General features: G+C 43.0%; 1 protein-coding gene across 1 annotated transcript; it reads right to left on the bottom strand.

Moving 5' to 3' along the window:
- Nucleotides 1-7,891: 7,891 nt before the first annotated feature.
- On the bottom strand, nucleotides 7,892-14,502 carry unc45b (unc-45 myosin chaperone B). Its single transcript, XM_068760682.1, has 19 exons — nucleotides 13,720-14,502; nucleotides 13,576-13,612; nucleotides 13,275-13,450; nucleotides 12,999-13,088; nucleotides 12,736-12,903; nucleotides 12,424-12,589; nucleotides 12,143-12,313; nucleotides 11,866-12,037; nucleotides 11,442-11,742; nucleotides 11,206-11,300; nucleotides 10,713-10,854; nucleotides 10,499-10,639; nucleotides 10,263-10,390; nucleotides 9,894-9,960; nucleotides 9,623-9,736; nucleotides 9,062-9,177; nucleotides 8,838-8,955; nucleotides 8,569-8,724; nucleotides 7,892-8,328 (listed from the first exon to the last, which is right to left on the bottom strand). Exons 1-19 carry the CDS (start codon nucleotides 13,879-13,881, stop codon nucleotides 8,056-8,058), a joined length of 2,793 nt encoding a protein of 930 aa, XP_068616783.1. The 5' UTR covers nucleotides 13,882-14,502; the 3' UTR covers nucleotides 7,892-8,055.
- Nucleotides 14,503-15,607: the final 1,105 nt, after the last annotated feature.

Here is a 15,607-nt window from a genome sequence, read left to right on the forward strand (position 1 = left end):
GCGACCCGATAACGGAATAAGCGGTTAGAAAATGGATGGATGGATAATAAAAAAGCAGCACTATTGACTCCATCCACTGGAAAGGGCCGTCTTACAAAACCCAAGTCATTTAAGAGCCACAAAAACATTTGTCTTACTTCCTTGACTTCACTGTGCCACTCCCTAACACTCACTTTCCTATCCATTCACTTTCACTATACTTGCACCTCAGACCGTGTCTTTTAAGCAAGCAAGACATTGTCACAGAGAAGTATAGACTTATTGGAAACATACAAAAATGCACTTTTCTGATAAGCTCTGGCAACCCTGTAGTCACCACCTGACCTGCATGTGAATGTTCTGCACCTGCAGGCCTCAGACCTCTGGCTGTTGCACAATATTAGTGCTTCAGTGCGAACACCCCCCCGGCTCTGTGACCAGAGAACACAACCTTATCCTATCAGAATCTATTGGACTGAGAATATACGTACTAAATGAGACTGGATTTTACTGCCAACCGCAGTGCGACCATAATTAAGTTACAACGCTGCAGGGAGAGTCACTTATCAACAAACAAAAACAAAAGGTGGGGGTCTACGGCCATGGCGGTGAGTCTACCCGGAGTAGATGGGGCTGGATTGTTTTAAAGGTGCTCAAGAAATAAAAGAAAGGAGCATCCCAACAGCACAGCCTCCCACGTCCAGGTCGGAGAGGACACATATTTTGTTGCTGCATTTCAAGTCGAAGTTTCCTTTATTGTCAATTCTGCAGCAGGTACTAGACACACAGGAAATTCCTTTTCTCCCAGACCCTCGGGAGAAGTCATCTTAAAGGGTAAATTCAATATATGCCGCGCACAGACCAGGAAGAATGTTGCACACTCTTATCTCCAGACTACTTTCCTTATCTATGCAACAGCTCTTCTGTTGCTATAAACAAGACAACTCGGTACACACCTCTCAAGCAGAGCTATGTATCTTTGTTCTGGGTCAATACCCTCTGGGTCACCTTCAAATAATAGAAGCTTACTCAGGAGAACATAACCGTATACGGTTGCACAAAAGTTGTGAAGTAGATTTAAAGTTTAAAAAAAAAAACGATTTGTCACTCCTCTGTGCAAGAATAGAGATTAAAAATAAAAATGAATAAAACGTTGTTATCAATCATGAGCCATCGAGATCATACAGAATATTTCACTTCACCCGCTGCGCTATATTGTGTCGTTCCACTTGTGAATTTGCACTGTGTGTTCTGAACCTGGGGAATGTTAATGACTCCGGTCGGTGTTAAGAGGGATTGTTTGAACCGCTATCTCTCGCTCTCTCTCTCTCTCTCACCTGACTCCACATACCCAGTCAGAACTCCCACAGACTGTTTCCAGAACCATCCATGCGAAGCCCGCAGCTGCAATGAACAACAGCAGGTCTGTTATTCACCGCTTGACAAAAGAAAGACAGACGTTTAAAACATGCAGATGAAGAATGGCTGAATAGAACATCAGGCACGTCTTAGTCTGTCAAGACCTCCCCTTTGCAAATACTCCAGGAACAAATAAAGTCTAGCATGGAATAAAATAATTATGTGTAAAAAGACACATTATATTCACATCCGTTACTGTGAACCACAAATCAAAGCAGTTTTTTTTTTAGTCAGGTGTTTGCATATTTTGTTAATGAGGGTGACCTGGGTAAGTGGAAGTCCTGGACAGAGTTACGTCAGCAAGATTATCCCTTTGCAAATTTGGTTCAAGGTGTTTTTCTCATATATTCCTGTCACAAATTTGCAGTTTTCATTTCCTGCTATATAATCTGGGGCTGCAACTTCAGATATATCAGCAGGTCACGTCTATGCTGTCTTATAAGAGTGATTCTGACTGCACCTCTAGTTCGTTACCGCTGCACCTTCCCATATATGCCTTCACAGATGTATACTTCATCTTTTCATCAGCCTCAGCAGGGTCACCGGCCACCACCACCATCACCGGTGTCTGGAATACAATGAGCAGATGCTGCTGCTTTGGGCAGATGCCCTCCAAACAGCGTCTCCCTGAAGACTTTCTGACAGACAAATATCCTCTTCAACTAACAATTATCTTTACTCCATTATTCACCTTGTCTCTCCTGATTGAAACTGATGAATGAAAAGGAAACTGTGCACTTTAAATACTAATAATATCTGAATAAATGCTCAAACTGGTGTGTAGAGAGGGACGTGAAGCATTTTGTGAATTATGCTCTTCTCGAGCTGTTGCCAACTTCACTCTTTCTAAGTTCTTTTCCAAGCCAAGCCTTTCAAATCCTAACTCTTCCCACGCGTGCCCTTGTTGGAAAAGCCCTCGTCTGAAACACCACCACCCTTCGAACAAACAAACACACAAATACAGATCAAACACTGGCTCTAAAGCCATATCTTTTTCTACGGTTTTCAAACAGTAACAATGAAGGCAGGAGGGAGATCAGATAGCAAACAGGCCCGCATTAAAAAACACCAGAATGTAGAAATCAGCTCTACTGATTGCAACAAAGGATAAAGTGGAACAACAAATTCCATCATTTTCAAATCATCTTTTCATAACAATATGGAGAGGTATTCAGGGAAGCTCCCAACGTTTCCATCATCAGGACACAGAGACAACGTGTTCAGTGGATTCCTCTGCTCTACTTTACTTCAGTCCCCAGATACCATTTGAATACTGCAGCATATTGGACACATAACAGAGAATCGATAGCGAAACTAAGATCTAGACTGCTGGGATTTCATGACCTTTGACCCCCGACTGATATGGAGATCTGGATGGATAGAATTAAACAATGTGTGCCAGGCTATTGGCATCATCGACCTAACTGCTCTTTGCTACTACTTATATAAATTTGAACCAATTTGAGTCAAATTTAGCTGTTTATCCCTCCTCATCTCTCAAATCTCTTTTTCCACATCAAAAACAATATTCCAAGGCAAAAGCAAACATGATGAAATACACCGAAAATGCAAAGGAGCACTCATGTGTGCAGGCAGAAAATATCATCTTCCCGACACCTTGTGTAAACACTTTCTCACTGCGATTATATAACCGGTAAAGATTCCCCAACTGTGCAAAATTCATGCTGCTATGAAATGTGTCATAATCTGTTTAGGAATATATTTGGCCGGGGAACAAACATGTATTGTGTGCGGCGCCAATCAATAATGATACAGTCGTTCAGCACCTCAAAAAACAATCTTGTTAGCCCCTGTTTTTCTCACATCCAGCGAGGGCAAACAGACGTGCAGCGTGGCGGGAGGCAGACAGAATGATATTCGGTATTTCTGCTTGAGAATGCTTCAAACGGATTATATCGGTTGATCGATAGCGAAGACACAAGAAGGGAAAAACGCTAACAGCTCAGGAGGTTCTTCTCCGGTTTCCCAAACCACCCACCAACAAAGCCAACGAAGTGCACACACGGCTTTAACATGTACACACGACCACAAACGCTCTGGATCATGGGCATTGCAAACATAGCAACACATCTTATACAAATCCGTTCCGTGTTTTCTTTTCCTGCTGAGTGTGGACACCAAGGTTTTAGGCTGTTGTGTTCCACACTTGGCTGCATCCCCTCTAGGTGTGTTTGCGTCCAGCACCTCCTGAAGGGACAAGCTACGCTGCAGCGTCAGAGCAGTGTGTCTGGCCTCGCAATACATCACTGCAGGGTTAGCAAGGCCCAGAGTCCAACAGCAGATTCAGGATGTTGCCATTGTTTTCAGAGTAAAGGGGAAAAGTGGAAATGTAGGAGTATGGGAAGCCATGAATTAAAATAAGAGAAACACAGAGAATAAACCAACTAAATAGATTAACTACACAGAGGGAGGAGGAGTGGAAACATGTATTTAATTTGTTTTATATATATTTCAATATGTGTTTGTAGCTGCGTGCTGTCCTTGTGATTTTTACATGAAGCATGTGTTCTGTATTTTACCCACCAGGGCAAAATAACTGCCGCAAGTTGATGTAGTTGCATAAACACAATATACAGTATAGACTATAGAGCATAAAATTGAACGTAAAATGTTTTGTACGAGTTCCAGGGAGAGGACATCGTACTCTAGTTCCACTATGCATGAGAATAGTGAGGAGGAATTCAGTCTCTATGTCCAGGGAGTCACATGATTCGACTAAAGGATTGGAGAACAGTGCATGTGTGTGTGTGTGTGGGGGGGGGGCATAGCGTATAGAGACAGAAAACAGAGACAATGTTCTCTGCCTGATGCAGTGATACCCTGCACCCCGACACTGTGACAAGGATTGTTTGCAGCAATGTTATTACATTCAGTGACCAGATTCTCTTTGAACATCACAGTCCATGAAAAACAGGATCAGACGACAAAGAGAAGAAGAGCAAAGGGGTTTAGATCGATTAAGCCTCGCCTGGAGTCCAAGGGTCATCTTATTCTTCTCACCACAAGCCGACGAGTTTATTACCTGCATGCGTAGCCTGGTGGGCAGTACCGCCCCTTGATCATCCTCAGCGAAGGCCAATCATGGACAAGAGGTGCAAAAGGTGTAATATTGAGAAATAAATCAGCGATTAACTTTATTGTTGTCAATATTTCAATAGAGGTAAACCACACGTGTTAGACTCCACCCTCCTCCTCAGCATCGGATATCATTACCTGATTGATTCCGCTCTGGGAGGTCAGTCAAATATTCCAAAAGGTAATAACTGATTAATAAAAACAGTCCGCAGAATCGATCGTCCTAACAGATGAAGAACGACGCCATATACTGTGTGTATAAACCAGCATAAGATGATAAATCTATTACATTACGTTACAAAGGAGTATGAGCCTCATTTTATGAACTTCCAGTTTCGTTCTCATTTGACTGGGAGGCCGAGGAACAGGTCCAGTCTGGAAAAGGATGGTCAGGATGTTTGGAAGGGAAAACAGCTCATGCAAATGCCGTCCTTTCGTTTGAACTCGCACCTGAGCTCCTTTGATCTGCTGCCAGCCAGCCGGCATCCATTTGTCGCTCGTCACGAGCAGAGTTTCTGCATTGTGTCTTTTTAAGCCACGACATTAGTGAATATAGTTTTTCTTGTGTGTGGAGCTGCCTCTGAAGAGTCAATTAAGAGTTAGGTTTTTAGCGTGGTCTTGTGATCTGGGGGTCAAAAGGCACTTTGTGTACTGTGACCATACTGTACCATGGGATCACAGTAGTGGCAGGACCAATAATGGCAGGCGTGCGAGACTCATTAAACAGTTCCACGAGTCAGTGCCATGAACGCGCCGCTCTTATTCATGGTCCTACAGGCTGGGTTGTCTTGCTTCCAAACACGCTACATCGAGTCTGGTGGCATTCATTATATTCTGATAATGAAATTCGGCACCTTGTAATGTTTTGTGTGTGTGTTTGGTGTGACCTCCTACACGCCCACTCTAATTCTTCTCTCAGAGGATCCTCGCTGGTTCCCGTCTAGGGTGTCATATTCCGGGTCGAGGCGCTAATGTGTCACAATCCCAGCAACGAGGAAACTGAGAGCGTCCGGCCGATCACAGATTTAGAACAAGGAAGACAAAAAAAGAAAATGTGGCAGCTCCCTTTGAGAGCCTGAAGATGTGGTAACGACTGTTGCACTTAACACCTGGCTCGAAATCAGATTAGAACATGAATTTTCTCTAATCATCGGGATGATATGTTGGCCCAAAATATATGATATTTAAATGTCACTGTATAACACTAAATCAGACAGAGGACATCTGTTTAAATCAAATCAAAGCGACACAGTTGAAATGCATCTGAATGACTTAGTAGTATTACTAGTGTAGGTCCAGATCATGACTGCTAGTGGTATTGCTAGTATAGGTCCAGATTGTGCACTGGACACAGGTGCTGATGGCCTGCTTTATTAGCTCCAATGTGCACTGGACAGCTCGCAGTCTGTGCCAGGGAAGTCCACAAGCCAGGCCAAGCCAGACCAAGCCGGGCCAAGCCGGGCCAAGCCGGACCAAGCCGGGCCAAGCCGGACCAAGCCGGGCCAAGCCAACCGGCCGGCCGGCTTCCTCCTCTACTCTTTGGACTGGCGATCCATTTGGAAAGCCAGAGAAGCTGCCACCTGCTCGCTGACCGCTGAGCCAGAGGGATCCAGCGACTGTTTATTCATGGTGGTGTAGTTTCCTCAGTCAACTCCTTAGCTGAGAGGCTTTTTGAAGCTGTGACCTTCCTCCTCTCCGCCCTGCCTTACGCAACTTTTACGCATGGCGTTCCAAACTAATTTCCCATTGAACTGGCGAGACTTCCACATTCGAGAGAAAACTGAGACTTTCAGCATTCACGCACTTTGTCTTTTTTTTTTTTTTTGCGTCATTACATAAGAAACCGCAGAAAGGAAATTACTGACACAGCAAACACTAATGTCTGCAAAGTCTACACTTTGGAACGGCCTAGATGATGTTTGTTTACCATCATCTCACGTTTTGGACTGAACGGAAACGCGCACCTGCAGCTTTTCACCTGGTGAGACGTGGAATGCTTACATCTCAAACATCAAAGTGACAGAAACCTCACCAGCCAATCGGTGTCCTCTCTCAGCAGCAGGTAGGTCGTGTGGAAATGCTTTCCCGGAGTGGTTGACGCAGTACGCAGCAGAAATCCCGATCCTCACGCAGTAGATGCGCGCAACGCACGAACAGATGCGGTTAACCAGAGGACGAGCAGCGCGCACTTCCAGCGCGGAGAGGAGTGACTCCTGAACTGACAGCAGGCAGAATCCTCAGAGTCCCTGCCCTCTGCCTCTTTGCGTGCAGCCACTCCATTCAGTCCTGCGAGTGCAACGAAGAAGCGACTCGAGCACGCCCTCTGCAGGTCTCAGCAATAGAGATGTTCACTCAAAACAAAGGTCTGGAGAGCGCTGAGAGCGGATGGAGGGCCAAAACGGTTAAATTAAAACTGTTTTAAACTGTTAATTAAAACGTAAATATAAATGGAAATAAATGAAAAAATATATACATACATAAATAAATAACTAAACGTTAATATAAATACAAAAATATGAAACAAGAAGAAGACATAAAAATATGTGTGAAAATAAATACAAAGTTAAATATATAAATATATTTAAATAGCAATAAATAAATAAATAAAAGCGATCTGCACTTATATTACACTCACTGTATATAACAAGCAGAGATAGAGCTTGTAGCCATATTTACTGCCTGTGGCTGTTTCCAGCAGTTCAGCTCGTCGATTTCTGCACCCACTTTCCAAATCAGTTTAAATCCTTAATCGTGATCAAATGGCTAGCTCCGGTCCGCCCCGCTCTACCCCACCCCGCTCCGGTCCACTCCGCTCCACTACCCCCGCTCCATTCCGGGGGTAGTGGAGCGGGGTAGTTCCTTTTTTTGAACCTTTCGTTCCTGCTTGTAAGTTTTTGGCCAGACTGCTCGTGCTTTCTCTTGTGACTTACATCACCACAGCCTCCCACCCCCAGTCTGTATTACCGGTAATTAGAAGGCTTCCTACTTCCCTATCACACCCACGGTTAATGATTTATGAGATAAATAACTTTGTCTTTCAGACATTTCACACTAATTACCATTTTACAAGATTAAAAGTTGAACCAGTTACTTACTGCTGCTGTGGTGTTCTCTATTTATTTAACCAACTGCTTTCATTGATATGAATGGAACTGTGGAAATATACATAACATGATTTATCTCACTCAGTTCAACTGTTTGTAACTTGTTTAAACTTTGCGTGACTTATTAGTTGTTAGTTTCCCACTAAAATCCGAGTCAGATCACTTCCCTTTCAAACATGACAAGCTGCGAGGCAATACTGTAGTCAATGAAAATGATAATATTACCATTTCTAAGTTCACACTTTTGAGGAACCTGCACAAAAAGAATAACTGAGTCGATAGGTAGATATTAAAAACAACACCATGTATTTATTTTGTGGGGGAAAGGCAGATAAAACCTTTAATAGCCTTGATCTGAAAATACTATTTTTGGGGAAAGAAAAATGAAAAGAAATGTCCATGCAACAACACAAGACAAATGAGAAGAATGTCCATTGCTATCGATTAAGCCATTAGTTTAAGAAGCGCTGGCGAAGGGTTTGATGAGACCAAGCTCCATGGCTTTGACCAGGCAAGTACGAGCCACATCGATAACATCTTGCCTTTTGGGATTGTCTTCAGCCTTGCCAATAACTGAGAGGATTTCCAGAATCTCACTTTCAATCAGCTTTTTGGCCAGATCACCGTCATCTGAGTTAAGCATGTTGTGGACGACCACAATGCCACGGTGCTGTACCCGAGGGTTGTCATGGAGACACAACCTCTGCAGGATCTCAAGCCATTGGGCGGTCTGTTGAGAGAGAACAGTCACCCACCCAGTCAGTGAAAGTCACATCAAAGAAATATCCCATGCCTGCTTTTAAAAGGATTAATGTTGTATAGCTCACACTTCTATTTTAAAATTAGGTTTAAAGAGAATCTCTGGAGTTATGAATAACTTATATACTAATTCTCTCTAAGCAAATTCTGATTCTGATACCGCAATTCATATTTTGCCACCAAAACCGCCACTGAACGCTGCTGCACGTACCACTTGGGTTAGTTTGGCGCAGAGCTTCTTCTGAGCACCGGTGAGCATGGCCAGCGCTCCAGCTGCAGCCGTCTGCAGATCGGCATCATCCTCGCCACAAAGCAGCACCAGCAGCTTCATCTTATCGTTGCCGTCTTCCAGATAGCGATTTTGGACCTGATGCACACAGAGTTGAAATGTTCACAAAGACCACACTTGTTGGACACGTGTAGCACATGTTGACTGTCACTTGATAATGTGTGCGGTTTTAGCCGCTTGTATGTTGTTACCTCTTTGCACAACACAAGGTTGCACATGCATTCGGTAGCAGCCTGTCTGATCTGGTCATGTTCCTCAAACATGTAGTTCTCGATGTCTGGCAGAGCGTTTTCTTTCACAATTTTCGCTCTAAAAAAGAAAAACCAAAAAAAGTCTGAATCACTGTGAGCTGCAATGAAGCCCCCCGTATGGCATAACTTGTCAAGCGTGTTGATGCAACAATGCAAAAGCCCACCTTAGTTTTTCGCTGAAGCCAGCAAAGTTGGTGAGACTTCTCAGGGCTTCGAAGTTTTGGATTCCATCTCTGTCCGTGTGAAGGAGGCTGATTAAAGGCCGCACCACCTCATACACCTGTCAAGACACAGAACTCAGTATTATATTCAATATTATAAGATAAACACCAAACAAGATCCATACTGAGAGAATGATAATGGTATTTTGGAGCACTCAAAGAGTATAAACCGTGGTTAAAGCGCCTTAATAATCAGTTCTGTGATAGTTTGACCTTCAATATATGACTTCTAGACTTTGGAATCATATTACCAATAAAACTATCACAATAATAAGAAACATTTAGTTAATTCTCCATCACCTACCAGCATATACAGGAAAAATAAAAAAGGGAAGGCAAGCCAAAACTTTAAAACGTGAGCGTGCCCTTGTAAGAATAGGATGAAAGTGGTGCCTTGGAAAATTGTGGTCCTTCACTAAATATATATAACGTGTAATATATATACAGTATAAGGTGACAAGTCTTTACAGAAACCAGCAACGCAGTTTCTGCTGCACATCTTACCCTCTCACCAGGGAAGGCAATTTCTGGATTTGAAATAGAAGCAATCCTTGCAAGGGCATGGCTGGCTTTCACCTTTCCAGCTTCTGTCCCTTCCACAGCGAGTGGTATCAAAGCCTATGAGCAGATCAAGCAGAGCAACAGTCTTATGCTCCTATATTGAACAACAGTTGGTGTAATTTTTTTGTCCGCTTAACAATTGTGTGGAGATTTAAAACAAAACATGTGTATTTGTGATTCTGCAAAGAGTTGATTTTCATCCCCTAACTCTCACCTTACCCCCACCTTGGGCTACAATAATGCCACGATCCCTGGGATCCTCTGACAGGGCCAAGAAAACCCTAAAGACAAAAAAAAAAATGGTTCAACTGCCGCATTTGTAGAATCAATCTGGTAATTTAAGAAGCGATAAAAACAAATAACATTGGATGTAACTGTCTCGGGGAAATAGACTTGAATTATATTGCACCTTTCTAATCTAGTTGTCCATTCAGTTGTTTGCAGCACAAGTCATTCACACATTCATTCAGTGGCAGCAGATCCTGCCACCGAATGAATGTGTGAATGGCCCAAAAGAAGCAATAGCATTCACACAATCACTCGAACACCAATGAAACACTATCCAATGTGCTTCTTCTCTTACCTTGTCAGCAGCTCCTTGGTCTGGTCGGTCAATACCGAGTTGTCAGCTTTAACCATGACAGCAAGAGCCGATGTGACTCCGGCTTTCAGCAGTCTTTTTACCCTCCTGTCAATAAAATCCTTCTTGTCCTAAAAAAAGAAGAAGAAGAAGCCAATAAACAAGTATATGAAGTGTTGACATGTATTCAGACGTTGTGGCCGGTGTTCTGAGAGAACAGGTCACTTTTAGGTAAAGACCTTGGGGTGTTGTTCAGGCACATGCTGCTTTGAGAACTTGGCGAGCTGAACCAGCTCAGGCAGGATTTCCTTCTTCTCATAGGAGTTTGTGCAGTTGATCAGGGTGCAAGCCACTGCATATAAGATGGTCTTATCCTTGGACTAAAAGCAAAAGCGGTTATTCCAGATATCTAGCCAGAATCACATTGTGTGTCTTTCTGTTATTTGCATATACCTTAGCCAGTTCAAACATGGCTTTCATGGCAAGCTCGTCCTCAACAAAGTCGTCTTTCACATCAGCGTCATTAGTCAGATAAGAAAGACCTTCAATAGCCCAGTTCCTTGTTTTGGTATCAATTTGGGGATTACAAAGCCACCTAGAAGAGCAGAAAAGGAAACATTAAATCTAATGTGCATTTAAAAGAAGAGGTTTTTATTTTTAAATCATATGCACAAATCTGCACTTAAGGCATCCTACGCATCGATAACACTGGGTAGCATGCACAATGACCAGGATCAAGCTCCGGTGGTAAGCCGATGCTTTAGTAAAGAGGAGAATTATAAACTAGAAACACCCTGCTACCGCTGAGAATCAAACCCAGGACCTTCCACCTGTAAGGAAGCAATGCGATGCAACCACTGCCAGTGATCATGGAGTGAATACGGTCGTGTGGTCCAATGTCTATATATGTGTACATTTATTACCAGAATGAACTGAAGGTACTCACTTTCTGCACTGTTTGGCCAGCTTCTCTGTGGAGCCCTCGGCAAACTGCCTTAAACTGTAATCGTCACCTCCAGCTGAACCCAATTTACAAAGACCCTAGAGAGGACATGGGGCAAGTATGCACAGACACACGTGTGTTGCCATGTAATATATATACATCTAACTGGTATTAAAATGATTGTATCCCAGAGTAATAAAGCTGAGCTCTATTCCTTTCTCTCCTGTGGGCATGCTCACCACCAGTGAGCGTATTTTAATCCTTTCATTCTTGGTTTTCTTGTAGATGTCTTTGAGCAGCGTCACTCCGTTGGTGATGATAAAGCTGGCACGGCTCATCTTTGAGGAGGAGTGGATCAGCGCCTCCACAGCAACCATTTGGTCCACCTCTCGCTCTGAACCGCACAGCGCCACCATCATCTCCATTATGCCTTGATGTCCAACCAGAGCATTGCCGACATCAAACGGACCCTGAAGCAGCCCCGAGATGGTGTTGATAGCGTGAATAGTCTTGTCCATGTTGTTGGGATCGATTTTGGATCTAATAGCAAATGAAGGCATGGAAAGGAGGAGAAAAGAAAGATAAAAAAACAAAAGCCGATGCTCAATAGGATGGCTTGGTCACAAGACCAAGACCAAAATGATTTGCATTTTGTCCACACACTTAATATATTCATCACAAATGTCTCGGAAGTTGTCTCTTTCTGGATCACACGTGAGGTCATCATAGAGCTTGTTGAGCAGCACACTAGCAATCAGCTGTGTGTTTTCTGTCAAAGGCAGCTGGTCTGGCAGCTCGGGAACTTGACCACACACCTTTAGGATCTTCTTCAGACCTGGAGAACAAATACACACACGTGCATATTTTGTGTCAGGAAGTCTGGGATAGACTCAGAATTCGCTGAAACAAATAAAAGATCCCATGCAGCTGTCTGACTCGCCATGGTCAATGGTGAAGAGGGCGGTGGAGTTGCTTTTTTCTTTCTTGTCCCTGCGAGGTACATTCTTGCTAAGAAGGTTCAGTGCCTGGTCTCTGCCGTGGCCAGACACCTTCTTATTCGCAACCATTTCAAGCAGGGAGAGAAGAATGGTTTTCAGGTCTTTAGATGCATCTGGAGAGAGTTAGATGAAAGATTGCACTTTTTACTGCTGTGACAAAACACCAACAGAATCCTATACTGCACTTATATCGTTGCAGATACAGGTGAGAATTCTGTCTCACCCAACACCAAAGCTTCTTCCTTCCCGTACTCCCTCTTATCTCCACCTGTGAGGGAGTCATTAATGCACTGGAAGAGGTTGCAGGTTGCGAGTGCAATCTCCTCATTGTCAGTGGCCATGATGCTGCACATCTTATCGACACCCACCGTATGAATAAGAGCTGTGGCCTGTTTAAGGACAAAACACTAAATATACATTGTAATGGATTCATTATGCAATCAAAAAAACAGAAATGATACTGTTAAAGCTTTTCATGTTTCAACCAGTTGACGTCTTCACTTTGTCTCGAGTCGTTGCTGATCAGTGTCCTCACCCGAGCTTTGTGTCCTGTACACATTCCAGACAAAGTACGAACAGCAGCCAGTATCATCTCCGGTTTGCCCGACTCTATCATGCTGAGCAGCAATGGCACTCCGTTGTTCTGGAAGATTCTCTCGGCGCCAGCATCTTCTCTGGACAGCACAATCAGGTTGTTGGCAGCCTGGACAGAAATGGATGCAAACAGAAGACAATTGGCTATTCTCCTCCCGATAAACGACGAACACAGCAGGGTCATTTGGTGTAGAGTACACTCACCTTTTCCCTTTTGTCTTTTTCCATTTCATCATCAAGCAAAATGTCGAACATGTTCTGTACCCTTGAATCTGTGGAAAACGTTGTCTTGATCTGTGGAGAATCATAAGGATTGTCCCACTCGTGTATTAGTCCAGTCCTCGGTATCAAAAAAGCATATATTCTATCTTAATGTCACAACAAATACATATTGTATTGCAGATTTAATGTTGTTGTGTAGTCACCGTCCTGAATGAACTTCAGTTTAGGCTGGGGGGGTTTTTTCTGTGTAATGCTGACCTTGGCCTGAATCTCCGATCCGAGCCTGCGGAGAGTCTCCAAGAAGTTCTTGTTCTTGGGTTCAAGGGTAGCGCATCTCTGCACATCCTTGAAAGCCATGTCCAGCTTTCCTAGTTTCTCCAGGGCTTGGCAACGCCGGTACAAGGCTTTAATATCAGCAGCATCAACATCGATCGCTGTAGAAGAGGAGAGAGTCAGAAATTTGACATGCATGTTTCTGTCAGTTATTACAGTGCTACTGCTCATTGGCTGGTTCAGTCTGTATCAGGCATCGGTTGCTTTTCTGGAAATATCACTCTACCTTTGGATGCATCAGATGCTGCATTTACAAAATTTTCCTGTGAGAAAAGCAGAAACATTATTTAAAATGCTAAATTTGACAAAGGAGTTCTGAATCTAATCTGTTATTTAATTTGTTTGCTGCTGATTTACTATAGAGCCTTACCTTCTTTAGGTAACAGGCAGACCTGTTCCTGTGAATGACAGCAAGCACCTTTTTGTCCTTGCACACCTTGATTGCACTACAGTAGCAATCAATGGCTTTGTCAATGTCTCCGGCCAGGAAGTGTTTGTTTCCTTCATCTTTTAACTGGACTGCATCTCCCATCTAATAAGAAGATCATAGAAAAAAACATTGAATTTCTCTCATGTAAAATCATCCATTACAGTATCAGATCATCAATCAAATAATGGTTTAATGATTTGAGTGTCATCAAATGAAAATGTAGCAAAGCTGCCAAAGCTTCATACCAGAGTCGCATATTCAGCTTACCGAGATATTTCTACAATAAAACAGATCATTTAAATTTCACATTCATATAGTAATGAGTCTCTGTTAGCCTTCTGACTTTATATAACATATTGTAGCATTTCAAATGTTGATACTCTCACCATTTCTTCCCGTGACTGTCCTGCTAACCTGGGTCTTCTGTTGCAAGGGGCCAGGCACATGCGATCTCTAACTTTAAATGGCCTCCCCTCAGGCCTTATTTGGAAATGTTCCAAGTCAGAGTCTTGAAACACATGCTTCTTTTTCAATGGACAGACACAATCTCCCCCTTTCCCCCTGATAGGCACAGTCTGGCCAGCTATGTGTCTAAATCCTAAATCCACCTCATAGTCACTCAAATGGGGAGAAAAAGATTACAATACCTTTAAGATTGTGTGTCTTGCTCTTCAAAGATGGCCTGAACTCGCAACTCCTTATGTTTGTTGCAAACTTTTTCTTTCGTCTATAACCTTCCCCCCCACCAACCCCTCAATTTATATTTATAGTAAATCTCAATGAGGTGGGACAGGGCTATGGTGGACAATCCATCACAGTTAGGGGGTCACGCCAAGGACACATAAACCCCAAAGAGCAACTTTTTATCAAAGGCCTTTACTAACTAGGATCACTTGCATCATCACAAATATCCTTCCTTTGTCTTTGAGTTATCAAAGACTTTATGAACAAATCTATTGTTGTCCATTCAGTAGATTCTGGGTGTGCAACTCCCCTCAAAGATGGTCTGCTCCTGATAAGGTCTATTTAAGGGACAGACAGCTGAGAACTTACTAGCAAATGCCTGATGCCATTTGCTTGTGGAGGGGAGCGGAGGGGGCAACAGCTGATCAACCTAGTAGCTTCTAGAAAGAGAATGATCTTGTGCTCCATCAGTTGGGGTTAAGCATTTTCAGGTAATGGTTGGAGTAAGGCTCATGGGTGAGAGAGTGCATTACAAGAAGTTACCTCATATGCTCATATGATAAAAGGTTTGTGTGTATGATCGTGCCCCCAGTTTATGCGTGAAGTAGAAGAAAATGCATTACTGTGGTAAATAAATTGAATCAGATAGAACATTTCAGTGATTGTTTGGTGACTTGAAGCAATTTCATCTCTCATAAATCTGTTTAGGAACAAAGCTTTTTTTAAATACTTAATACTTTTTAGTGATTTGTCCCTCAGAGGGCAATTTGGTTTACAGCAGTTACACTTTCTAACTGTAGTCTCGATCATAGGACGACCCTCTGCGCCACCGTCGCACCGTGAAGTTATATCAGGGTGTCAGTTCAGCTTTCAGCAATTACTTTCTACACCAGTCATTTGCCATATTCTTAACCACATTGCAGAAGTCCTCTGACTATGTCACAGACACAGAACACAATGTGTAATGCAAATACCTTGATGTCAAATAAAGTATAAGTAAAAGTGAACAGGCACCTTAGAAAAGAGGAAGCCCTCCATCACGGCCTTATTTATGTTATAAATGTCTACCATCATCTCCAGGCCAATAAGGCAGTTTGCACTTCCAGGGATTGCAGTGTACAGGCATTTCAAACCGTTTAATCAA

Source organism: Brachionichthys hirsutus, chromosome 4 (assembly GCF_040956055.1).
Source record: "Brachionichthys hirsutus isolate HB-005 chromosome 4, CSIRO-AGI_Bhir_v1, whole genome shotgun sequence".
NCBI classification, from domain to species: Eukaryota; Metazoa; Chordata; class Actinopteri; order Lophiiformes; family Brachionichthyidae; genus Brachionichthys; species Brachionichthys hirsutus.

What these genes read in the sequence shown, in the direction of transcription:
- unc45b (XM_068760682.1), bottom strand. Translation starts at nt 13,881, where the DNA reads ATGGGAGATGCAGTCCAGTTAAAAGATGAAGGAAACAAACACTTCCTG. An exon ending in AGCATCTGATGCATCCAAAG is followed by an intron (nt 13,451 to 13,575) that starts GTAGAGTGATAT and finishes CCTCTTCTACAG; the next exon opens with CGATCGATGTTGATGCTGCT. An exon ending in ACCTTGTGTTGTGCAAAGAG is followed by an intron (nt 8,725 to 8,837) that starts GTAACAACATAC and finishes TGTGTGCATCAG; the next exon opens with GTCCAAAATCGCTATCTGGA.